Source organism: Leptopilina heterotoma, unplaced genomic scaffold (assembly GCF_015476425.1).
Source record: "Leptopilina heterotoma isolate Lh14 unplaced genomic scaffold, ASM1547642v1 Lhet_89, whole genome shotgun sequence".
Taxonomy (NCBI): Eukaryota; Metazoa; Arthropoda; class Insecta; order Hymenoptera; family Figitidae; genus Leptopilina; species Leptopilina heterotoma.
This window is the reverse complement of record NW_025111192.1, coordinates 434,273-461,242: the sequence shown is the minus strand read 5'-3', so window position 1 is coordinate 461,242 and position 26,970 is coordinate 434,273. Positions and strand designations below refer to the sequence as shown.

At 24.0% G+C, this 26,970-nt stretch overlaps 1 protein-coding gene across 2 annotated transcripts; it reads left to right on the top strand.

Moving 5' to 3' along the window:
* Positions 1-6,383: 6,383 nt before the first annotated feature.
* LOC122511683 lies at positions 6,384-26,922 on the top strand. Of its 2 annotated transcripts, none has more exons than XM_043627088.1 (12): positions 6,384-6,515; positions 9,480-10,877; positions 18,385-20,180; positions 20,385-20,599; positions 21,867-22,128; positions 22,245-22,466; positions 22,554-22,703; positions 22,835-22,939; positions 23,034-23,186; positions 23,281-23,397; positions 23,535-23,636; positions 26,176-26,922. In XM_043627088.1, the coding sequence occupies exons 2-12, from the start codon at positions 9,518-9,520 to the stop codon at positions 26,302-26,304; spliced, it is 4,611 nt and encodes a 1,536-aa protein (XP_043483023.1). In that variant the 5' UTR covers positions 6,384-6,515; positions 9,480-9,517; the 3' UTR covers positions 26,305-26,922. The 2 variants fall into 2 exon arrangements, with proteins under 2 accessions (XP_043483023.1, XP_043483024.1); XM_043627089.1 differs by having other exon boundaries at positions 21,864-22,128; positions 23,329-23,397.
* The last annotated feature ends 48 nt before the right edge of the window (positions 26,923-26,970 follow it).

The window sequence follows — 26,970 nt, the reverse complement described above, 5'->3', positions numbered from 1 at the left end:
AGTCAACGATTTGTAAAAATTCAACGAATTTAACTTTTCTAGGGAGAATAGTAAGTTAGTAAGTTAGATACTAACTTACTAACTAATTTAAAGTAAGATATTTACTAAATTCAATTATATTCAAAATTTTTTTAAAATTCTTGTCAAAATTTCAATTCTTTTTATAAATAATAAAATTCTTCTCTGATATTCAATTATTTTCACAAATTTTGATCAAATTCTTGTCAAAATTTCAATTATTTTCAAAAGTTTCCTAAAATTCAATGATTTTCAGTATCTACTATTTCAATAAAATTTTCCAAAAGAATTCCATTATTAAAAAAAATTTGAATAAAATTCTACGCAAACATTCAATTATTTTCATAAATAATGCAATTTTTCACAGGAATTCAATTATTTACAAATTTTTTTTACAAATTTCTTCGCAATAATTCAATTATTTTCATAGATAATAACTTTTTTACAGGGTTTCCATTATTTTTATAAATAATAAAATTCTTTTAGGAATTCAATTATTTTCATAAATAATAAAACTCATTGCATAATTTCAATTATTTTTAATGCAATTTTAAATTAATTAATAGAAAAATTCCATTATTTTCACAAATTAAATTTTCCACAAGAATTAAATTATTTTAAATACAATTTTCATAATATTTATTACATTTCGAAAAAATTAATTTTTAAAAACAATGTTCATAAAATTCATACGAAGAATTTAATTATTTTCAAAAATAACATAATTTTTCCCAGAAATTCAATTCTTTTTACCAGGGTTTTAATAAATTATTTTCAAAAATTTCAAAATTATTCCCAAAAATTCAATTCTTTTTAAACATTTTAATAAAATTTTTTTTTGCAATAATTAAATTATTTTCGTAAATAAGAAAATCCTTCTCAGAATTTCAATTATTTTAGAAAATTTTAATAAAATTCAACCAAAATTCAATTATTTTTATAAATAATAAAATTCTTCTTAGAAATTCAATTATTTCTAAAAGTAACAAAATTTTTCACAGAAATTCAATTCTTTTTAAACATTTTAATAAAATTTTACGCAATAATTCAATTTAATTTTAATAAAATTCATCCAAAATTTAATTATTTTCGTAAATAATAAAATTCTTCTCAGAAATTCAATTAATTTAGAAAATTTTATTAAAATTCGTCCAAAGAATTTAATGATTTAAAAAATTTGCTGATAACATTTTTTATGAGAATTTAATTTCAAGAAACATGAAATTAATAAATGATTTATTTTTGTATTTAAATAATTGAATTCTCGTAGAATTTACTAATAAAAATGGTTTTAAAAATGAATTTCAGTTAGAATTTTAGATTACAATTAAATATTAAAAGCATTATAATGTGAATTTTTAGAAATAATTAAATTTTGAAAAAGTTTCAAATTAAAATCATTGAAATTCTTAATTTTTCATATTTTTCACAAACAATTCTGTAGAATTAATTCTTTTGAAAAGTTTAATAGGATTTGTATTGAAATTATTTCAAGTTTTTATTTTTCAATAAATATTTAATTGCGGAATTTCCGAATAATTGAAATTATGTAAAATTGAATTGTAAACGAATGAATTTGAAAATTCTCAAAGAACATTTTTAAAAATTATTAAAAATAATGGATTTATTGACGAATTTTAGTTAAAAAAAACACTAGAAAAAAATTTATTTTTAGAGAAGATATAAATTATTGCAGAAATTCAATTATTTTGAAAAGTAATAAAATTCTTCTTAAGGATTCAATTATTTTTACTAATAATAAAACTCATCGCAGCGTTTCAATTATTTTTCATACAATTATAATTGAATTCCTTGAAAAAAGTAATTATGTTCATGCAAGTTTTTAATAAAATTCGACAAAAGAATTCAATTATTTAAAAATTTGTTAATAAAATTCTTTATGAGAATTGAATTTTGAGAAACATTCAATTATTCAATAAATTATTTACTTTTGTATTTAAATAATTGAATCCTCGTAGAATTTTTGAATAAAAATTGATTTTCATTTCATAAAAATGAATTTCAGTTAAAATTTTAGATTATAATTGAATATTAAAAGCAATTTAGCGTGAATTTTTAGAAATAATTGAATTTTGAAATTAATTTTTTTTTTAAAGTTTAATTGAATTTTCTTTTATATTATTTGAAGGTTTTATTTTCTAATATGCATTTAATTAAAGAATTTAGGAATAATTGAAATTTCGTGAAATTGAATATTGTAAAGAAATTGATTTAAAAATTGCCAAAGAACTTTTTCGAAAATTATTAAAAATAATTGATATATAAGGAAAATTGTAGTTAAAAATTTTTGAAAATAATAATTGAATTGAAATAATGAAAATAATTTTGAAGAAGTATTCTTATAATATAAAATAATTATTTTATTACTTGATCATTTTTAATTATTATAAAACATTAAGAAAGCTATTACTCTAAGTCGAAGACTCGGAGTTATCGATATCTTCATGTTTTATAGTTATAAAAAATTTAATGAACTAAAATTTAATTTATTTGGTGTTAATTTACTCTGCAACACTTTTTAATACCTCACGATTTACTGTGTAAATAATAAATAGAAATTTTCTTTTCTTTAAATAGAAAACAGATTAAGTTCACTGAAGATTCATAAAAGTTGACTAAAGATTAATGAATGATTCATTAATGATTCATTAATGATTCATTAATGATGAAATTCTCTCGAGAAATATTGACACTTGAGAAAATATTGAAATTATGATGTGCACTTAATTTTGAATTTCTAAAAAGATGAAATTCTTTCTTTTTATTATACTGTCATGGTAATATAATTTAGCTGCGCACTTGATAGGTTTTCTCTCTTAGCATTCGCCGATTCGCCGATTCGCCGATTCGCGTTAATTTAACTATGTAAGTTCATTTGTGAATAACGAATATCTAATAAACGATATGATCTTGAGGGAACGCTAATTTCTCATTACATAAGTAGTTGTTGGTAAGTGAAGGTCAATGCCTTATTATTAACGATAAATAGTATCCCATATAAGTACAGGATATCCACTCGCGCGTAATCGCATTTCTCTGAGAAAAATACCAGGAAACCATTATAACCATCGTCCAATGCATTGCTGCAGTGTCGGGATCAAAGGTCTTTTATGAGGCATGTTCAAACAAATTTTAATCGACGACTGTTTTACGATTCTCAATTATAATCATGTTCCCGCCACGTCTATTTTCATTCTCTTTATTCTGTAACAATGTTATTTTCATTTACAAACTGTCGATTTATTCTATTTTCAAGTCTATTTGATAAAAATACTGCTTTACTGTAACTTCTTCTTTCTTTTATTTATGCAGAGCTCGAATTAAATCTATAAATTCCATAAAAGGTCAGAAAATTTGCTTCAAGTCCATAAAAGTCAGTTTTTTGAAAAAAGGTCCTTAAAATCCGTAATTTAATCAAAAAAGGACGAAAATTTCATAAATTGTAAGATTTAATTTGAAGAATATTAGAGAAAATACAAATTATTGCAGAAATTCAATTAATTTCAAAAGTAATAAAATTCTTCGCAAAAATTCAATTATGTTCAGAAATTTAAAACAATTCTCGTCAAAATTCAATTATTTTCAAAATTTTTATAAAATTCTTGGCAAAATTGCAATTATTTGCAAAAGTTTTCCTGAATTCAATTATTTTCAATATATCTACTATTTTAATAAAAAATTTCAAAAGAATTTAATTATTAAAAAAAAATTTTTTTTTTAATTCTACGCAAACATTTAATTATTTTCATAAATAATAAAAATTTCACTGCAATGCAATTATTTACGAATTATTTATAAATTTTTTTGCATTAATTCAATTATTTTCATAACTAATACAATTTTTAACATAGATTCAATTATTTTCGTTAATTAATAATAATAAAATTCTTTTTCAGAATTCAATTATTTTCATAAATAAAAAAAACTTATTACAGAATTTCAATTATTTTTCATACAATATTAATCAAATTTGTCGAGAAATGTAATTATTATTAAAAAATTTTAATAAAATTCTTGTCAAAATTGCAATTATTTTAAAAGATTTTTCTCAATTCAATGATTTTCAGTATCATCTATATTAATAATGTTTTACACAAAAGAATTTAATCGTATAAAATTTTTTATATTTAAGTAATTAAATCTCGTAGAATTTTCTAATAAAAATTTATTTAAAAATTAATTTTACTTAAAATTTTAAATAATAATTGAATATTAAAAGCATTATAACGTGAATATTTTTTATAAATAATTGAATTTTGAAAATGTTTCAAATTGAAATCTTTGATTTCGAAAATAATAAAATTCTTTTTAGGAATTCAATTATTTTCATAAGTAATAAAACTCATTGCAGAATTTCAATTATTTTTCATACAATTTTAATCGATATCCTCGAATAATTTTATTAAAATTCGTCAAAGGAATTCAATTATTTAAAAATTTGTTGACGAAATTTTTTATAAGATTTAAATTTTAAAAAACATTAAATCTTCTTATATATTTTTCTTTTCAGATAGTTTTAATTTTATTATTAATGTATATTGAAAATCATTAAATTCTTGCAAAAAATGATATAAAAAAATTTGATATTCAATTCCTCGGAAGAATTTTTTTATTCATGAAAATAATTCAATTCTCGCGAAGAATTTTAATAAAATTTTAAAAAACTTAATTAAATTCTTTTGAAAAATTTTTTTTGAACTTTTTTAAAATAATGGAGTTTCTTTAATAATTTTAATTAAAAATTTTGAAAGCAATTGAATTTTATGAAGAAAAATTTTATTAAAATTGTATTGAAAATAATTGAATTCCTGAGAAAAATTTTATTATTTATAAAAATAATTGAATTTTTGCGAAGAAGTATATTAAAATTTTTAAAAAGAATTGAATTTCTGCAATGAATTTTACTATTTATAAAAATATTTGTATTACTGCGTTGAATTTTACTATTTATAAAAATAATTGAAATGTTTCGAAGAATTTATTAAAATTTTAGAAAATAATTGAATTATTTTGAAGATTTTATTTTTGAAAATTTGAAAATAATTAAATTCTTTCTAGAAATTCAATTAAAATTGTTTCGAAAATAATTGAATTTCTGTAAAGAATTTTATTAAAATTATGTATTCAAAATAATTGAATTCATCAGAAGAATTTTATTATTTTTTAAAAATAATTGAATTCTTTAAATTTTGTTGACGAATATATTTAAATAAATTGCATTGGAAGCAATTTAATTTTTATATAGATTTTTTTTTAATACTTTCAAAATAATTGAATTATTTTTAGAGAATTTTAAATTCTTGTTGAAATTGAATTTTATGGAAATTTTTAAAAATCACTAAATTCTTTCGTGTAATTTTATTTAAATTGGATTAAAAAAAATTTAATTCCTGCATAAAATTTTAGTATTTATGAAAATAGTTGAATTGTAACGAAGAATTTATAAAAATTTTAGGAAATAATTGAATTATATGGAAATATTTTGAATTCTTCCGAGGAATTCAATTAAAATTGTTTTGAAAAAAATTGAATTCGGGTAAAGAATTTTACTATTTATAAAAATAATTAAATTCATGCGAAGATTTTTATAATATAAAAAAATAATTGTATTGTTTGGAAGAATTTATTAAAATTTCAGGAAATAATTGAATTTTATGGAAACATTTAAAAATATTTGAATTCTTTCGAGAAATTCAATTAAATTTATTTTGAAAATAATTGAAATCCTGCAAGAAGTTTTACTATTTATAAAAATAATTGAATTGTTTTCGAAGGATTTATTAAAATTTTAGAAAATAATTGAATTCTTTTGAAAGATTTTATGACGAATTAAGAAAAAAAATGAAATTCTTTCGTGAAATTTTATTGAAAATAATTGAATTTTTGCAAAGATTTTACTATTTAAAAAATAATTGAATAGTTTAGAAGGATTTATTATAATTTTAGAAAATAATTAAATTTTTTATTGAAATTTTATTAAAAGTTTGTTAAAAATAATTGAATTTTCGCAAAAAAATTTACTATTTATAAAATTAATTGAATTGTTAAATCAAGGATTAATTGTTAATTTTATTGTTTGCAGAATTATGATACGTTGAGTAAGGGGAAAAAGTCGTGGAGTGTCAGACTGGGACTGTCGCGTCAGAGCCAATCTTCGGAGGATCCGGTCAAAGGATGGGGAACTATTAGCGGCGGCAGTGCGCTGTCTCATCAGATAGTTTATGGAGAGCCATGGATTTATGGGACAGTTCGGGCTTCACGTGGATCCGGATACGATCCACGGGCTTTTTTGACTCCTCCCCCGCCTACAGGAGCTCCCATTCTTATTGTCTGCTCATGCCCTGAATTTCTGCGCGGCACCTCTAGAAAATTGGGCAACTGCTCAAAATGTGGAGGTCATCGTCTAGCGGGAATTCCCTTCGGGGGCACCTGCAGAACGCCCTCCAGTTCCGTGAGGACCCGACCTAGTTTAGCAGGTACGCTGAATTTCAAAACAATTGTCACGCACTCCGACGAAAGATACCTAAGAAGCAAAGAAAAAATTTAAGATTTTTATGAAAAGTAGTGAAAAAAATTCAATTTTTTGAATTCATTAGAAAATTCCGAATTTTGGTTTCTTTTTTGTTTGACTCACAAACTGTAAAATTACCACGAATTTAATATAAAACCTTCAATTATATTTCTCAAAAATTATTAAAAAATAATTGATTTACAGAAGAATTTTTGCTTAAAAACACTAAAATAAATTAAATTTTTGAGAAGTTACAAATAATTGCAGAAATTCAATTATTTTTCAAAATAATAAAATTCTTCGCAGAAATTCAATTATGTTCAAAAGTTTCAAAAATTCTAGTCAAACATTCAATTATCTTTATAAATAATAAAATTCTTCTTCGAAATTCAATTATTTCCACAAATCTTAATAAAATTCTTGGAAAAAGTTCAGTTAATTTCAAAAATTTTCCTTAATTCAATGATTTTTAATATCTAATATTTTAATAAAGTTTTTCAAAAGACTTTAATTATTTCAAGAAAATTTGAATAAAATTATACTCAAACATTCAATTATTTTCACAAATAATAAAACTCTCAACGCAGAATTTCAATTACTTTTAAGACAATTTTAATCGAATTCCTAGAAAAATGTAATTATTCTAAAAAATGTAATAACATTCGAGGAAGGAATTTAATTATTTAACACATTGTTCCTAAAATTCTTTACGAGAATTTAATTTAAAGAAACATTCAATTATTCAATAAATTATTTTTTTTGGATTTAAATAATTATTGAACTCTCGAAGAAGTTTCTATTAAAAATTGTTTTAAAACTAAATTTCAGTTGAAATTTCAGATAATTTTCATATTCCAATTTTAGATTATTATCTGAAATTTTAACGGAAATTCATTATTAAATTAATTTTTAATAGAAATTTTATTAAAATTTTTTAGAATAATTCCAATTCCCTAGGAATTTGATTAAAATTGTATTTAAAATGATTAAAATTGTGCGATGAGTTTTATTATTTATGAAAGTAATTGAATATTAAACATTTTATGTTATTATTATTAAAGTATTTAATTTTATATTTAATTGAGGCCTTGGATCCAATAACTCGCCCGACGCTCGGAGGCACGCGCTAATACTAGTCGGGTAGCAGTGAGTGGCCCAGAGGCGCTCACTGCTCACTGACTGGCAGTCGCGCGTTCCTCCGAGCGTCGGGCGAGTTATTGGATCCAAGGCCTCAATTGAAGAAATTCCGAATAATCGACATTTCTTGAAATTGAATTGTAAACAATTAAATTTGTAATTTCTTAACGAATTTTTTCAAAAATTAATAAAAGTAAACTTACTTTAATATTTTCAAATAATAAAATTCATCTCGGAAATTTAATTATTTCAAAAATATTAATAAAATTCTTGGCAAAATTTCAATTATCTTTTTAAATATAAATTTCATTATTTTCTTAGATAAAAAAAATTGTACGGCAATGTAATTATTTACAAATTTTTTATAAATTTCTTAGCAATAATTCAATTATTTTCATAAATAATAAAAGTTATCGCAGAATTTCAATTATTTTTAATACAGTTTCAATTAAATTCCTGGTAAAATATATTTTTGCTTAAAAATTTTATTAACATTCTTCGAAAGAATTCAATTATTTAAAAATTTGTTAATAAAATTCTTTATCATAATTCAATTTTAGGAAACATTCAATTATTCAATTATTTATTTATTTTTGTATTCAAATAATTGAATTCTCATAGAATTTTCAAATAAAAAATTATTTCAAAATGAATTTCGGTTAAAATTTTAAATAATAATTGAATATTATAAGCATTATAGCGTAAATTTTTAGAAATAATTGAATTTTGACAAGATTTCAGACTAAAATCATTAAAAATATGAATTATTATACTTTTAACTAACTATCCTGTGTAAATAATTTTTTTAAATAGTTTAATTGGATTTTTTTGAAATTATTTGGAGTTTGTAATTTCTATTTGTATATTTCTCAAAAATTATTAAAAATAATTGATTTAATGAAGAATTTTAACTTAAAACCACTAAAAAAATTAAATTTTTGAGAAGTTACAAATGATTGTAGAAATTCAATTACGTTCAAAAATTTCAAAAAATTCTAGTCAAACTTTCAATTATAATAGAATTCTTCTTCGAAATTTAATTATTTTCCACAATAATATTAAAATTCGGGGCAAAATTTTAATTATTTTCAGAAATAATAAAACTTTTACAGGAATTTAATTATTTACAAATTTTTTATAAATTTCTTTGCAATAATTCAATTATTTTTTGTAAATAATAAAACTCTTAACGCAGAATTTCAATTATTTTTAATACAATTTTAATAGAAATTCTTTATTAAAATTCGTCAAAGGAATTCAATTATTTAAAAATTTTTCTGATAAAATTCTATAAGAGAATTCAATTTTGTCAAATATTCAATTATTGAATAATCTATTTATTTTTATATTTAAATTATTGAATTATATTTTAAATTTTTTAATGAAAATTGATTTTGTAGAAGGTTTGAATTTGAAATTTTTGAAAATCCTAATTCCTATGGAAAAATAAATAATAATGATTAACTAGATATTTATTTTAAATAAAACTATTGATGTTTTCGAATAATTTTAAAAGTAAAGAAATTAGTAAATAAATGTAATAGAACATTTCTTTAAGTGGTTAGATTTAAATGGTTCGATATAATAATTTTTAGAGTGAATCAGAATGTTCCTTAGGATCAGAGAAGAAGTGAAAATTTTGTCTGGAAATCTGGGAAAAACAGAATTAAATTTTTGTGGCAAACCTGTTAAAATATTTCGCTTCCTGGTACCTTTCTTTGGAGTGCGTTACAATTTCTTTTTATTTACCATAAATATCTTATTTCAATATAAATGTTTGATTTTATTCAAGGAATACTTAAGCCTCCATCGGATGATCCTTACGATCAAATGCGACGAAATCGTCTAGTCGAGCCACGATCAAGGACTAGAAGTATTTCGCCGAATCGTCAAAAAGGACATAGAGACATAAGAAGTCAGAGTGTGATGCGAGGTGCGAATACTCCCAATCAGGAAGCGTCATCGTCGCGACTAGAATGGTACAATGCAGAGACGAATTTCGACGAAACTGACAGACAAAAAACGAATTATTCTAGTTTAAATGACGAGTGGTCAGACTCGAAAAACTTTCAAGAAAATCGAAATACCTTGGGACGATTGGTGCGTGGTTCCAAGTCGCGTCCGGCAATTGGCGAATGGCAGGAAGTGTCGTCAGGTCGCACGTCAGCGGAGGAAAATTGGAAGAATACATTCACGTCGAAAACTACCTCCTCCCCCACCACCGCCGCCGCCAATGATTCTAGAAAAAGTATTTTGGAGTGCAATGTCAATCCCTATTTGTTGGTGAAGAAAAATCCCAAGGACGAAGACGACCTCAGCGATGATCTTTCCGACAATGCTCTCGAGCATTGTTCGAAGGACGAATCGCCCTGTTGTCTTTTTGACTCCTCGAAAGTAAAGTCCATCGAGAGGATACCAAATCGAAGCGCCGTGGCGGCAATCGGCGGTCAAAGAATAAGAGTCTTCAATGAACCGAGAGAAATATCCGACGAGGAAGATTTTCCTATGACTGGTATTCCAATACCGAAAATTTCTCCAAAGAGGCCGCCGAGAAGATTGAAGGAGACCAAGACTGTGTTGAAAAGTATTTTAAAGCGAGGAAGATTCGAAGGTAAAAGAAAAAATGTCCTCTTCAATGTAGATAATGTCATCTTCGCTCCGGAAAAGTTGCTCCTCGAGGCAACAACTAACGTTTCGCGACGAACGAGCAGAAGTTCAATTGGAAGTAAAGAACCCGATGAGTCGGCGGAGGAGCCAATCGTGCTCGAGCCGCAGATTGTCGAGAAACCCAAGTTTATCACCATTCCGAACATTAAAGATCCAGGCAAGCAAGAAAGACCAAAAATGCCGGAAACGAAGATTGTATCCAAAGTTAAAACCCTACAGCCCATTGAGAAGATCAAGATTGACAAGTTCGTGCCTTCCAAGAAACTCAACAATTCCGAGATTCATCGAAAGATCGAAAAGATCACGGATTTGAAAATTGAGACGAAGAAAAATATTCTCCCCTCCGAGACGAGGAAAATGGAACAAAATCGTCACAAGGAAAAGAAAGTGAAAGAAGTGAAAGAGAAAATAATTCCAATCAAACCGGAAGATGAGACAGAGTTGGAGATCGAAATCGAGGAATTAAAACGTCAACTCGGTGATATTGCCGTCGATGAAAAGGATCTTATTCTCAAATCTGAAGGTGAGTGAAAAAAGCGTCACATTTTTTTCTCCTATTTTTTACCTTAAAAAAAACTTTCGATTCACAAAACTCGAAAATCTGAAAAGTATAAAATTTGACGTAATTAATAAGCATGGTGGAAGTCCACAATGTATCGTGAATATAGAGTTGCTATGCTAATCATCAAGATTAATGGTCTGTTAATGTCGACACACGTTATTAGGATCCTTGAGTCTTTGAAATAATTGCAACTCACGGGTTACAATCAAGGATAGCAACTTGTTGAGTATCATTATTACCCATAACGGTGAAGTTGATCACATGATCACGGACTAGAATTAGCAAAGATTGTCTTCTTGTTTTCGGACCATATTCTATCCAACAATTTAAATTATACACTTTATTGTGAGATCTGACAACAAATCTGAGCGGCAAATTTAGATACGTAGAAAAGCGGTATTTTCAACGAAAATATGAGTTCAAAAGTAGATAAATAAATAGATAAATAAATATGAAAGAGATAAATAGATATAAAAGAGATAAATAAATATCAAAGAGGTAAATAAATTTAATTCGTGGCAAGATTTTCATTAAAATTCTTGAAAATAATTTAATTCTTTTGAAGAATTTATTTCAATATTCTTGAAAATAATAAATTAGGCTTTTTTAAAAATAATTTTTACTTAAAATTTTTAAAATAATTGAATTTTATGAAGAATTCAATTGTTTTAAATAATTGTAATAAAATTCCTTGCAAAAAGTCAATTTATAAATAACAAAAATTCAATTATTTGTATATAAATAATAAAATTCTTATCAAGATTTCACTTATTTTCAATTGAATTTTAATTGATTTCTTCGAAAATTTCAATTATTTTTAAAAATCATGTAAAAATTCTCCGAGAAAATTCAATTATTTAAGAAAATAATTGAATTTTTCACAAGAGTTTAATTATTTAAAAAACTATTATTAAAATTCAATTAAAGAATTAAATTATTTTTATAAATAATAAATTTTTCTCAGGAATTCAATTACTTTAAATAAAATTTTCATAAAATTCACTTATTTTTAAAAAATTTGCAAAAAATAAATTATTTGCCGAAATTAAAATCTTGTAAAATTTCTTCAAAAAAATTCAATTGAATTATTTAAAAAAAATAATTGAATTTTTCACAGGAGTTCAATTATTTAAAAAAAACTTTTAATAAAATTCTATGCAAGAATTCAATTATTTTCATAAATAATAAAATTTTCGATAGAATTCAATTATTTTAAATACAATTTTAATTGAATTCCGAGGAAAATTAAATTATTTTTAAACATTTTTTTTAAATTCTTCGAAAGAATTCAATTATATCAATAAATATTAAATTTTTCTCTAGAATTTAATTATTTTAAATAAAATTTTCATAAAATTCACTTATTTTTTAAAAATTTGCAAAAAATAAATTATTTGCAAAAATTAAAATCTTGTAAAATTTCTTCGAGAAAATTCAATTAAATTATTTTTAAAAATAATTGAATTTTTCACAGGAGTTTAATTATTTAGAAAACTTTTAATAAAATTCAATTCAAGAAATCAATTATTTTCAATTCAAAAATATTAAATTTCTCTCAGGAATTCAATTACTTATTTTAAATAAAATTTTCATGAAATTCACTTATTTTTTAAAATTTTGTAAAAATTAAATTATTTGCCGAAGTTAAAATCTTGCAAAATTTCTTCGAGAAAATTCAATTGAACTATTTAATTATTTTAAATATAATTTTAATAAAATTCTTCTCAAAAATTCACTTATTTTTAAAAATTTTCAAAAAAAAATCATTTATTTGCAGAAATAATAAATTTTTTTCGCAGGTATTCAATTTTATTTAAAAAATTTTAATAACATTCTATTCAAGAATTCAATTATTTTTAGAAATAATTAATAATTTGCAAAAAATCAATTTATAAGTAATAAAATTCTTTGTAAAATAATTCAATTATTTTTATATAAATATGTAATAAAATTTTTATCAGGATTTCACTTATTTTCAATACAATTTTAATTGATTTCTTCGAAAATTTCAAGTATTTATAAGTATTATATTTCAAGTATTATATATCTTGTAAAAATTCTCTGAGAAAATAATGGAAGTTTTTTAAAATAATTTTTATTGAAAATTTTGAAATAATTGAATTTTTATTAAAATTGTGTTGAAAATAATTGAATTGCTCTAAACAATTTTATTATTTTTGAGAATAATAAAATTCTTGCGACAAATTTTATTAAAATTTTTTAATAATAGTAAACAAGAATATTTAATATTATGTTCTTAATAAGTGAATTCTTTAAATTTTAAATCTGTATTCATTAGAAAATTGAGAACTGAATATTAAATTAGTTGCTTTATATATTTTTTGTTTCTCTATTCTCTCAGTTTGTATTTAATAAAAAATGTTTACTTCTGAGTAAAGAAATTTATACTTCTTAATCAAAAATAAGAAAGGGAAATATAGACGGATTATAATATAGAGTATTCTAAATTTCATCATTTGAATAATTAGGTTGTAGACTTAATTTCTTGAGAAAAAGAACTCTTTTTTCTTCTTTTGTCATTATTTCGAATCACAACTTTCACTCATTAGTTATAAATGCCAACCATGTAAATTTTAATAGTCCGTTTCTCAATGAACAATACAATTCACGTCATTTCTCTTAAATTGTAATATTTTATTTATGACATTTTTTATTGTTGTTTTTTTATCGTTTCTATTTTTTGTTTTTTTATCTACTATTAATAATTCAAGAATACGCTGACATTGGAATTGAAGGAAAGTTTCTTTTAGACTTAGTTTTAAAAAAAATTCTTTTAGTTCAAAATCCAAATTGATAAAAATAAATTTTATTCGAATTGGTAATTTTTAAAAAAGAATTGTTGGAGTTACACTTCCTTGAACGTATTTTAAATGCTGGAGTCGAGAAGAAATGAGACACGGTTGACTTCCGGCAAGTGTCTTTCCGGTGTAAATGCACTCTAATGTCATCTAGGTCTAGGATCTTTCATGTTACAAACAAGCGATGAGACGACACTCTTCATTTTCAATGTCAACCGCTTCCTTTGTTTGCTAGTCATTAAAACAGTCATAGTAAATAATAAAATAGTTAATAAAATATCAATTATTTAAAATAAATTATCATAGGAGATACTTTTCAGTATTTCATTAGGAGAAAGTTTTATTGAAATTGGTACAAAATAATCACCTGTCGAAACTAAATGACATTTCTAAATTTAATACCGAGTTCACTGAATGCGTCATCGAATTCGAGGATTAATTTTTTGAGTTACTGTCAAACTGAAGGAATATTTTCTTCAAATCGAAACCAGTCTTATTTAATAATTTATGACGTAAAGGAATATTTTCAAATTAACCATTTGTGACCTAGAAAAATATTTTCAAATTAAAAGTACAATAATTTTGATTTAATCATTTCTTGAAATTAAAACTACTCTTTTTCTTGAAAATTAAAAATCAAATTGCCTTTTTCAGGTAAAAAAAAAATCACTGAGGCTGATGAGAAAGGAAAAAATCATCCACAGACCGTTGTAGAGTATTCATATTCTTTTTCTGAATACCAATGGTGTCGATGACGTTCGATGATGTAAACATTGTAGTGAATTATAAAGCGTGAGAATTATCGATGGGGTCGTCTCGGTGAGACAAGAGCAATGTCTCCTTGCACGTATCCTGATTACATTGTGAACATTCCATTAGCAAATAGTGCTAATAATAAAATGCGTAATAAGACATACTCTACTAGTCACTAAAGTATTTTCATATTTTTGCATCTTAATTCGCATATTATATTATCTTAGCTGACTCGACGTTCACCTTCAGTTCAACGACTCCGAGTGCCGACGTTCTCCACTTTCATGACATTTATTCTCGAGAGAGCCTTTGAATAAAACTTAATTTGATTCTTCTCGAATTCCCCCTGCAAAATGTTTTTTTGCAAATTGAATATTATTTTATAATATCGCTTCATTGGATTTTTTCATTTCTGTATTGAGAAGTTTTTTTTTCTCTTCTGTTACTAATTAATAAATTTAGTATAAAAGGGAAAACTTGTAATGATTGAACAGAGTTGCTATAGGTCAGGGAATTCAGGGAAATGTCAGGGAAAGTAAAATTGCTCAGGGAAATTACGGAAAAGTCAGGAATTTTTATTAAAAGTACAGGAAAAAATTAAACTTTTTAGAATTTTTAAGAAAAGTCTTAATTTTGTTGCCTTTTTTGTTTGCCTCATAAACTATGACATTAGCACGAATTCTAATACAAAATCTGCAATTTTTTTATTTTTTAAAATAATTTTTTTTTAATTTAATTCTTGAAAAACTGTAATAAAATTTTTACTTAGAAATTATTTAACGAATAATATTACTTAAATATTTCAAAATTAATTGAATTTTAAAAGAAATTTATTCGCAATAATTCCATTATTTTCATAAATAATAAAATTCTTTTTAGGAATTTAATTTAATTAATTAATAATTTAATTGAATTCTAAAAGAGTAAGCGTTTACAATTTTCATAAATAGATGAACTTCAAAAGGTTTTAATTTGAAAATTTGTAAAATTTCAATTTTGAATGAATTTAATTAGAAATTTTTGTTTAAAAACACTAAAAGAAATTAAATTTTGGAGAAGTTATAAATGATTGCAGAAATTAAATTATTTTCAAAAGTAATAAATTTCTTCGCAAAAATGCAATTATGTTCAAAAATTTTTTAAAATTCCGTTCAAGGTTTTAATTATCTTTATAAATAAAAAAATTCTTCTCCGAAATTCAATTATTTTCAAACATCCTTGTCAAAATTAAAATTAATTTCAAAAAATTTTCCTCAATTCAATGAATTTCAATATCTAGTATTTTAATAAAATTTTCCAAAAGAATTCAATTATTTAAAAAAAATGTTAATAAAATTCTACGCAAACATTTAATTATTTTCATACAGAATAAAAATTTCACAGGAATTTAATTATTTACAAATTTTTTATAAATTTCTTCGCTCTAATTCCATTATTTTTATAAATAATTAAATTGTTTACAGAGATTCAATTATTTTTAGTAATAATAAAGTTCTTTTTAGAAATTCAATTATTTTTATAAATAATAAAACTTATCGCAGAAATGCAATTAATTTAAAATATTTCTCAATTCAATGATTTTTAATATCTAATATTTTAATAAAATTTTCAAAAAGAATTCAATTATTTTAAAAAACATTTTAAAAAAGTTCTACGCAACCAATTAATTATTTTCATAGATAATAGAAATTTTCACAGGAATTCAATTATTTAAAATATTTTAATAAAATTCATTTATTATTTTAAAAAATTAATATTAATAAAAATTTGTTATAAGAATTTAATTATTTTTATAATTATTTATTACAAGAATTCAATTATTATTAATACAATTTCAATTAAATTATTCGCATGAATTCAATTATTTTTTAATAAAATTTTAAATGAAATTCACGAACAATGATATTAAAATTCTTCGAAAGAAATTAATTATTTTCAATACAATTGTAATTAAATTTCTCGAAAGAATTTAATTAGTTTCCAAAGTTTTCGTAAAAAATTCTTCAAAAAAATTCAATTATTTAAAATATTTACATAAAATTCTTCTCAACAATTAAATTATTTTCACAAATAATAAAATTATTCATAAGAGTTCAATGTTTTAAAAAAATTATAATAAAATTCGTTGCAAGAATTTAATTGTTTTGATAAATAATAAAATTTTTCACAGCATTCTAATCATTTTGAATACAATTTTAATCGAATTCCTCGAAAAAAGCAATTATTCTTAAAAAGTTTAATAAAACTCGTCGAAAGAATTCAATTATTTAAAAATTTGTTTATAAAATTCTTTATAAGAATTCAATTTGAAGAAATATTCAATTATTTAATAAATTATGAATTTTTTATATGTATAAATAATTGAATTCTGGTAGAATTAATTTTTTTGAAAAAGTTTAATTGAATTTTTGATTAATAATTAAAAGTTTTTATTTTCTATAATATTTAATTGAAGAATTTCCGAATAATCGAAATTTTTCGTAAAATTGAATTGTAAACAAATGAATTTGAAAATTTTTGAAAGAACTTTTTGAAAAATTATTAAAAATAATGGAATTTAAACTTAAAGGCGAATTTCAGTTAAAAATTCTAGAAAATAGGTCGAAGACTCGGAGTGATCGATATCTTCATTTTTTTAATAAATAATATTCTTATAAAATTGTTAAATTTCATGAAAGTTCGTATTTGAAATTTCTGAAAATCTTAATTCACAGGAAAAAAATAATAATTTAATATTTTCTTAAAAAAGAGATTATTTATGTTTTCAAATAATTTTACAATGAAAGAAATTCGTAAATAAATGTAGTAGAACATTTTTTTGAGTATCAAATAATTTTTAAAGTAAATCAAAATATTCTTCAGGGTCAGGGAAAAAGTCTAAATTTTGTCTGGAAATCAGAGAAAAACAAAATTAAAATTTTGTGGCAACCGATAATTTGTGAACTTTTGGCATTTTTTTAAAAATTTTATTGAATTATTGTCATTATCCTTAATCTAGAAATTGATATTTAGTGAATTAAGTATAATGCGGAAAAGTTTTAATGATTATTATAATTAAAATGGATTTTAAATTAATTGAGAGAAACTTTTTAGTAAAGGTAAATTTGATATGCACACCCACAAGTATTAAATGGCTTTTGCGATAGGTGAAAGTGGCTTGGACACTTGAAGAATTTCTCACCGACGAAAGAAATTCAGCCGCTTTTCTGAGCAATTTGCTCTATTTATACCCATTTATACGATCGTGCGGGAGTTTGTGGAACGCATTTTATTGACTTGCGGTAAATCGCGATTATGTAAACTGCGAATTGCATTTAACATTTTTTTTTCTTTGCGCTGGACTCTTTTTATTATCGAATTAACAAAAATAATTGTTTAAAAATTCCTCTATTTTCCAAGTAGCACAATATTATTTTTTTTCAGCATAATTATTTTCGGAAAATTATCTGCGAAAATTAATATATACACTTGAAAGTTCGTAAAGTTGTGATATAAAATTACCTGTTCTTAAAAATAGAGAAATATTTTAGTCTCGTCATTAGGGGGGAAAAAATTACAATTAATTTATTCGAATGTCTGCTGTATGAATTACTGGATTTTAATCACAGTCAAATAACCTTTACTATTTAGGTATTAAACGAAAAGTGAAACTTGACTTATACATGACTAGTAACCTTTATTGAGAAATGTATTTGTTCCTGCATGATCTTTGCGTTGGTTTATTTGCTATCTTTTTCTCTCCTGTCACTACGATACCATTCTCTTTTCTCACCTGTTTTCTTATTGTCACTTTTTCGTATTATTTTTGTCTCTTAGATGAAAAATTTATTGTTTTTGTCAAACTAAATAAAATATTCTACTAAATTTTCCATTTTAGTAAAATTTTTTTTTTTCAGGAACATTAAGACAACCGTACTTGAGTCGAAGCCAAAGTGATCGTACGTCATCAAAGCCGGAAATTTCCGCTGGGGACATCAATTTTGTAGATACGATGCGTTTGAGTCTCTGCAAGAAACCGAAGGAAACGAAGTCATCGATGTCTCCGACTCCTAATGAAATTAAAGAGGAAGAATCAATCGCTATTCCGATCACTAATGAAATTCAAAACAAATCTCTCGCTGGTCCAATTCTGAGAAAATCTAATGAAATTCTAAATGAATCAACACCAGGATTTGAGAAACAATTATCCGAAATAAATCACAAAGGTGATTCTAACAATTTGCTACAGAATTCGATTCATTTTCGAAAAATGCGTCCAACAAATTGGTCCCCACCTCCATTGAAATCGAAAAATATTAACAGACTTATCAAGACCATCGATCCAGACCAACGACTAAATACAATTACCTCAGAGGTGAAAAAAAACATGAAAAATATCGAAAATGAAAAATCTTTAGACAATTCCCCTGCGATTGATTCGAAAAAAATAGAAATCAATCAAGAAAAGAATATTTGCAAGATAAACGTGAGTCCAAAACTTTCACCTCTTGTTCATCGATTACAAGTTGGATCAAATATTCCCACGGGTTCGAGGCGAACGTCAATTTTAATCAATGGCGAACAACAGAATGCTTCTGGAAATGATGCAGGTAATAAGGTAACAATAAGCGTTGGGGGTGAAAATAGTGTCTGTAATCCCACAGTGATATCAGTGAACTCTGGTAATCTTCCAAAGATCCAGAATTCCTCGGAGAATCGAACCCTCGTTATTTTAGAAAACTACAAATCGAATATTGTCATTGAGTCAAATTCAAAAGAAAAGAACAAATTCGAATCTGTTGAAAATTCCAACGATAAAATAAATCCCAAAGTTTCGAATAATAACCTCGATGTCTTTGATCATGAAGAGACAATAAAAACAGAAGGTAAAAATCGACTTCAAGATCTTGATGATTCGGCAAGATGGTCCACTTTATCGAAAGAATCGCTTATATCAAAGCTCTTGGAAGACTCGCTGAGAAAGGCGAGGGAAAACGGTGAAATACTCGACGAGAGTAGTGGTGAGGCAATTTTGAAAATTCTCAAACAAAGTCTCTTGAAAAGTAAAGAATACGAGAGCTCGGAATCGACTCTTGAACCCGATAATAATTATTGTAGATCATCTAGTCTAAATTCTGAGAATCATTTCATGTCACCGAATCTTTTTATGGAGGAGAATCCCTATGAAGTGATTAAGGAGCCGATCTATGAGGAAATTCCCGATGAACCGCCACCACTTCCAATGAGTCCACCGCCGACGGAGGATTATCTCAAGGATCGTATTTACTTTGGCGATGAATACAAGGAGAATTATTACAAAAAGACGAATGGTGGTCAATTTCTTGGTTTCTATTTATCGGACGAAATGTTCAAAAAACCCACTCAAAGTGAATTGAGAAGTGAAACGTACTTTTCCAAAAGTCCGGAGGATTATTTCAAGAAGGCCTCCTCACCACCGGGCGATGAGAATTTATCGACGAAATTTGAACTTTTTAATTTCCTTATCAATTCCAAAGATCATGTTGTGCCTATGGAGGAGGATGAGGACGAGGAGGAAGATGAGGAGGATACTGAGAGGGATTTGGAGGCACTTTATGAGCAGAAGGAAACTAGCCTCGGTGATCTTAGTTCCAAGAGTTCGCAAATATCCAACGTCTCGGACAGCAGTGAGGAGTGTAATATTATTCTCACCAGTTCTCCGGAAACATTAAAAGTAAATATTTTTCTTGTCTTATTACCAATCTTGTTTCTTATTAGTCTTAATAGTACTCTTATCTCTTATTGATCTTATTACTACTCTTGTATCTTATTAGTTTTGTCTCTATTATTCTTGTCTCTTGATTTCAAATTATTATTCTTTCCTTGGGGGGAAAGAAATATTTTTTTATGAACGCTAACGAAATTGAATTCATTGTAGGCGAGGAGCGTGGATATTGAGAGAACAGACAGTGGCGTAGGTTCAGAAAGCAGCCAAGCCAGCAGCACTCGGGGAATTGGTTGCAGAAGATGGAGAACAGGAAATACTTCTTCAGGACCCGGAAGTATTATTACTTGTCTTCCTCAAATCGCTTCGGACAATAGTAAATTCTGTGAAGACTGTGAACAACGTATCGATCCACATATAATAGACAAGTAAGTTTTTTCTATTCGGAAATAATTTTCTATAGGATTTTATTAAAAGTAATGGAAAAAAGAAAAATTTTTAGAATTCATAAGAAAATTCGCTAAATTTTGGTGTCTTTTTTGTTTCCATCAAAGTATGAAATTATCACAAATTATACAATTACTTCAATTTTGTCTATTTCTGACAATAATTTCTTTATAAATAACTTAATTCTTAAAGAACTATTATAAAATGTTTAAACTTAGAAATTATTTAATGAATAATTTTACTTAAAAATATTTTTTCAAATTAATTGAATTTTAAAAGAAATTTCTTCGCAAAAATTCAATTATTTTTATAAATAATAAAATTTTTTACAAACATTCAATTATTTTAATAAATGATAAAATTCGTTTTAGGAATTCAATTATTTTTATAAAAAATAAAACTCATCTCAGAGTTTCAATTATTTTCATAAATAATAAAACTCATCGTAGAATTTCAATTATTTTTAATACAATTTTAATCGAATTTCTCGAAAAATGTAATTATTCTTAAAAATTTTATAAAAATTCGTCGAAAGTAGTAAATTATTTAAAAATTTGTTGATAAAATTAAGTACCTATAAGAATTTAATTTTGAGAAACATTCAGTTATTCAATTATTTATTAATTTTTATATTTAAATAATTGCTTTATCTTAAAATTTTCTAATAAAAATGGATTTAAAAATTAATTTTAATTAAAAACGCTAAAAAAAATTGAATTTTGGAGAAGTAACAAATGTGTGCAGAAATTCAATTATTTTCAAAAATAATAAAATTCTTCTCCGAATTTCAATTATTTTTCAAAATTTTATTAAAATTCTTGGCAAAGTTTCAATTACTTTAAAAAGTTTTCCTCAATTCAAACGATTTTGAATATCTACTATTTTAATAAAGTTTTCCAAAAGTATTCAATTATTTAAAAAAAATTTGTTAAAATGCTAGTCAAACATTTAATTATTTTCATAAGTAATAACATTTTTATTGGGAATTCAATTATTTTCATAAATAATAAAATTCGATTATTCAATTATTAAATTCAATTATTTTTATAAATAACAAAACACATCCCAGAATTTCAATTGTTGACTCAGAGTGATCGATTTCTTCATGTTTTATAATACTATTCTTATAAGTTGTTGAATTTCAAAAGGTTGAAAGAAAAGTGAAAAGGTTGAATGAATTTCATAATCTAAAAATTAGTCATCTGTAACTTTTTTAAATGAACATATTTTTTTTCTGAATTTCAGCAGCGCCGCGTACACGTCTTTCGTGTGCAGGAAGTGTTTGAAGAAGCGCGCTGAACGGAAAGAGATAATCACCGAAATCGTGGAAACGGAGCAAAAATACGGAAGAGATTTACAGATAATTCTGGAGGAATTTCATCGACCAATGTTAAGCGCCGGTCTTCTCACACCAGAACAACTGACAGCTATTTTTTTAAACGTCGAAGAACTTTTAGAGCATAATTTAGTTCTTGCTGAGAAACTTAAAGATGCTGTTGAATTTGCTCAAGTACGTAAATAATAAAAATCCTATTGAAAATTTTAATACAATTTTTTTTCTAACTAGAATATAATAATATTCTAACTAGAATAGAATTTATAAAATAACAATTTTTTTAATACTAGGAATCCGAAGACGAAGACTTAATAACCGTGGACGTGGGTAAAATCTTTCTTGAATCGGAAAGGATGCTTCACGCTTTTGAAAACTATTGCACGCGTCAAGGAAGTGCTAGTTTACTTCTACAGAGTTTGGAGAAGGAAAAAGAATTACTTAGAATATTTCTTAAAGTTTCACAAATGGAAAATACTGTTCTCAGGAGAATGAATCTTAATTCGTTTCTTATGGTAGATAACATTTTTATATTGTTAACAATCTATTTTCCGTTTTTTGCATATAATAAGTTTTAATTTTTTATTTCTTTTTTTTTCAAGGTCCCGGTACAAAGGGTAACGAAATATCCACTCTTGATAGCTCGACTTTTGAAAGCGACTCCAGCGGTTCGTTTAGACACGTTAGAGGCGAGGAAGAGATTAAAACAGGCTCAAACTAATATTGAGCTTCATTTAGAACACATGAATGCTGCAAGTAGACTTAATTATATAAAAAAAAATTTTATTATTCTTCTCCTTCGAGAAGAAGAAAATATTATTATACGATCAGTTGGAAAAGAAGAAAGTAATTGACAGTTTTTTTTCTCTCTTAATTTTTCCAGGAAGCCAAAGATGTGACATCAACGAAACTCTGGCGAAGGATATCCATTATTCAGGGAAGACGATACATTGGAGAACAGGATATGGTAAACATAAAGTTGAGAAAAGTAAGTGTGCCACCAACATTTACTGAATGAAGTGAATAAACTTTTTTTTATCTCTAACTAAGAACAACAACTAACAATAACCTAATATTAACAGATGGCTGTTGAAGTACTGGAATGGCCGCACGAAGAAGCAAGATTTGTGTTGGAAGGTCGACTTCTCATAGCACAACCAACGGATAATAATTGGAGACGAGGACGGACAGTCAAACTAGCTCCGGTCACTGCTATGCTGGTCACCAATGGAAAAGTAAAAAAGCAATAACACTATTAATTTATCGAAACAGTAGATTATGGCTGAGAATATATTTTTCTTTTTAATTGATTTTTTTTTTAATTTCTAGCCAAACACAGAATTTTTAGACTTTTCTGATGATTCTCTTTTTCCCAAGCAAACTGGAATTAAGGAAGCTACTCTTCTTCTCGTTAAGGAAAAAATTGGAAGATATACATTGCTTCGGGTAAGGATAAATTTAGTATCTATAAACGATTTGGTATTTAGATCTATAAAACGTCAATTCATCCACATTATGAGTTAATGACATTAAAAATGTTATTAACATTTTTAATTTTGTTAATTTATAACTTTCTTTTATAGGAACCTTTATATCTGGACAAATGCATAGTTTGCTGTGAGGCAGATCTTGAAGATTATTTTGAAATTCAGGAACTTTCGTCAAAAGAAACTTTCATTTTTAAGGTATTTAACTGTTTTTTGAAAATAATATATTTTTTAGTTGTATTAGAACGAAAACCAAAAAATTACATTTAAGTCCGTTAGTTCTTAAATAAAATAATTAATAAATATACCTAATATAATATAATAATAAAATAAAAAATGTTTAAATAACTTCATTCTTAAAAAACTATCATAAAATTATTACTTAGAATTTAGAAATTATTTAATGATTAATTTGACTTAAATATTTCAAAATTAATTCAATTTTAAAATAGTTGAGTTTACAATTTTCATAAATAGATGAACTTCAAAAGATTTTAATTTAAAATTTTATAAAATTTCTATGTTGAATGAATTTAATTAGAAATTATAAAAAACTTAGATTTTTTAAAAATTTTAATAATTCAAATTCTTCTGAAATTAGTTACATTTTTTAATATATATTTAATCAATTATTAAAATTAATGGATGTATAGAAGAATTTTAGTTAGAAACACTAAAAAAAATTAAATTTTGGAGAAGTTACAAGAAGTCACAGAAATTCGACTATTTTCAAAAATTGAAATAAAATTCTTGGCCAAATTTAAATTATTTTCAAAAATTTTCCTTAATTCAATGATTTTCAATTTCTATTTTAATATAATTTTTCAAAAGAATTCAATTATTTAAAAAAAATTTGAATACAAGTCTACGCAAGCATTTTGCAGAAATTCAAAATAAAAACCTTCGTATAAATTTAATTATGTTCCAAATTTTTTTTTTAATTTCTCGTCAAAATTTCAATTATTTTTATAAATCATAAAATTCTTCTCCGAAATTCAATTAGTTTCAAAAATTTTCTTCAATTCAATGTTTTATAATATTTACTATTTTAATAAAGTTTTCCAAAAGAATTCAATTATTTAAAAAAAAATTTTTTAAACATTCTACTCAAACATTTAATTTTTTTCATAAATAATAAAATTTTCTCATGAATCAATTCAATTATTTTTTCACAATAATTCCCTTATTTTTATAAATAGATAAATTTTTTACAGAGCTTAAATTATCTTCATAAATAATAAAACTCTTTTTTAGAATTCAATTATTTTCATAAAAAAAAACTCATAGCAGATTTTCAATTATTTTTAATACAATTTCAATGAAATTCCTCGAAAACTTTAATTATTCTTAAAAATTTTATTAAAATTCGTTAAAAAGAATTTAAATATACAAACAGTTTTTGATAACATTCTATATGAGAATTCAATTTTGAGGAACATTCAATTATTCAATCAATTATTTATTTTTGCATTTAAATAATTGAATTCTCGTAGAATTTTCTAATAAAAATTGATTTAAAAATGAATTTCAGTTAAAATTTTAGATAATAATTTAATTTTAAAAGCATTTCTATAGCATGAATTTTCAGAAAAGTCAATTTATAAATAATAAAAATCTTCGTAAAAAATATTAAATTATTTTTATATAAATAATAAAATTCTTATTAGGATTTCACTTATTTTCAATACAATTTTAATTGATTTCTTCGAAAATTTCAATTAATTTTTAAAATCTTTTAAAAATTCTCCGAAGAATTTAAATTATTTAAAAAAATAATTGAATTTTTCACAGGAGTTCAATTATTTTCAAAAAGAACAAAATCATTCGCAGAAATTCAATTATGTTTAAAAATTAGAAAAATTCTTGTTAAAATTTCAATTATCTTTATAAATAATAAAATTCATCTTCGAAATTCAATTATTTTCAAAAATATTATTAAAATTCTTGGCAAAATTGAAATTATTTTTATAAATAATAAAACTTTTACAGAAATTCAATGGTTTACAAAATTTTTACAAATTTCTTTCCAATAATTCAATTATTTTTAAATAATAAAACTTTTCGCAGATTTTCAATTATTTTTTATACAATTTTAATCGAAATTCTTCGAAAAATGTAAATATTCTTAAAAATTTTATTAAATTCCGTTGAAAGAATTCAATTATTAAAAAATTTTTCTGATAAAATTCTTTAGGAGTATTCAATTTTAAGAAATATTCAATTAATCAATTATTTATTTTTGTATTTAAATAATTGAATTCTCGTAGAATTTTCTAATTAAAATTGATTTGAAAATGAATTTCAGTTAAAATTGAAGCTGATAATTGAATATTGAAAGCATTACAAGAGTGAATTTTTAGAAATAATTGAATTTGAAAAGGTTTCATATTAATATCTTTGGAAATTTTAATTTTTCCTACCTACTTTTAACTAACAATTCTGTAGAATTAATTTTTTTTTAAAATGATTTGAAGTTTTTATTTTCAAATATATATTTAATTGAAGAATTACCGAATAATCAAAATTTCGTATAATTGAATTTTAAACAGATGAATTTGAAAATTCTCAAACAACTGTTTCAAAAATTATTAAAAATAATTGATTTAAAAAAGAGTTTTAGTTAAAAATTCTAAATAGAAATAATTTGGAATTATTTTGAAATAAAGTATTCAAAAATGTAAAAAAAAATAAAGGATTCAACTGGAGATCTTTGCTAACTAAAAATAAATTTTTAAAGGGCGAGGACGGTGCGAGAACTAAGCGATGGTGCAGGGCCCTGCAGTCCTATGCACAATCACTCGGTGCTTGGCGTCGACGTCGAGGAGCTCTACCGAACATCATGATCTGCGGTGTATCTAGAAGCTAGACTTGAATTGTTCCTAAAAAATTATTTTTCTACTAAAAGAAAAGAAATCCATTATTAAAAGTTTCATGAAAATAATTTTTAATTTCAAATCAGAAAAAAAAATCTTGCTTTTTACACGCAACAATATTATAGTACGTTGAAGAAACTGAGTTTCCTACGTAACTGTAAAAAAAAAGAAAGAAATGTCAATTTAACGGAATGTGTGTATTGAAAATACACAATTTAATTTTTAAAAAAAACATAATAATATATTTTCTAAACTTAAGTCTATTTAAAATATTTTAATTTTTTTTGTCCACAAAATTATGAGTAGCTGTGATATTGACCGGTGTATTGGGGTTTGCAACTAATATCTGTGAATTTGGAGATGGATTTTCTTCAAATTTCTCAGGCATTTTTTGAAACTGTGTTAATTTATGTTGTGTGCATTTACATTATTGTCAAAATACCGATTACAAGACATTATTGTATATTGTATACTTTTAACTTTTATTTAAAACTTAAGCCATTTTGTACATATCTATCTATATCTATATTCACACTTTAGTAAAAATAAAAATTCATTCATTCGTTACCGACATGTTTTTTTTGGAGTCACATTGTTTTCTTCTTTTTTTTAAATATTGAAACTGGGAAAATTTACTTTTATAAAAGGGCCAAATTGCA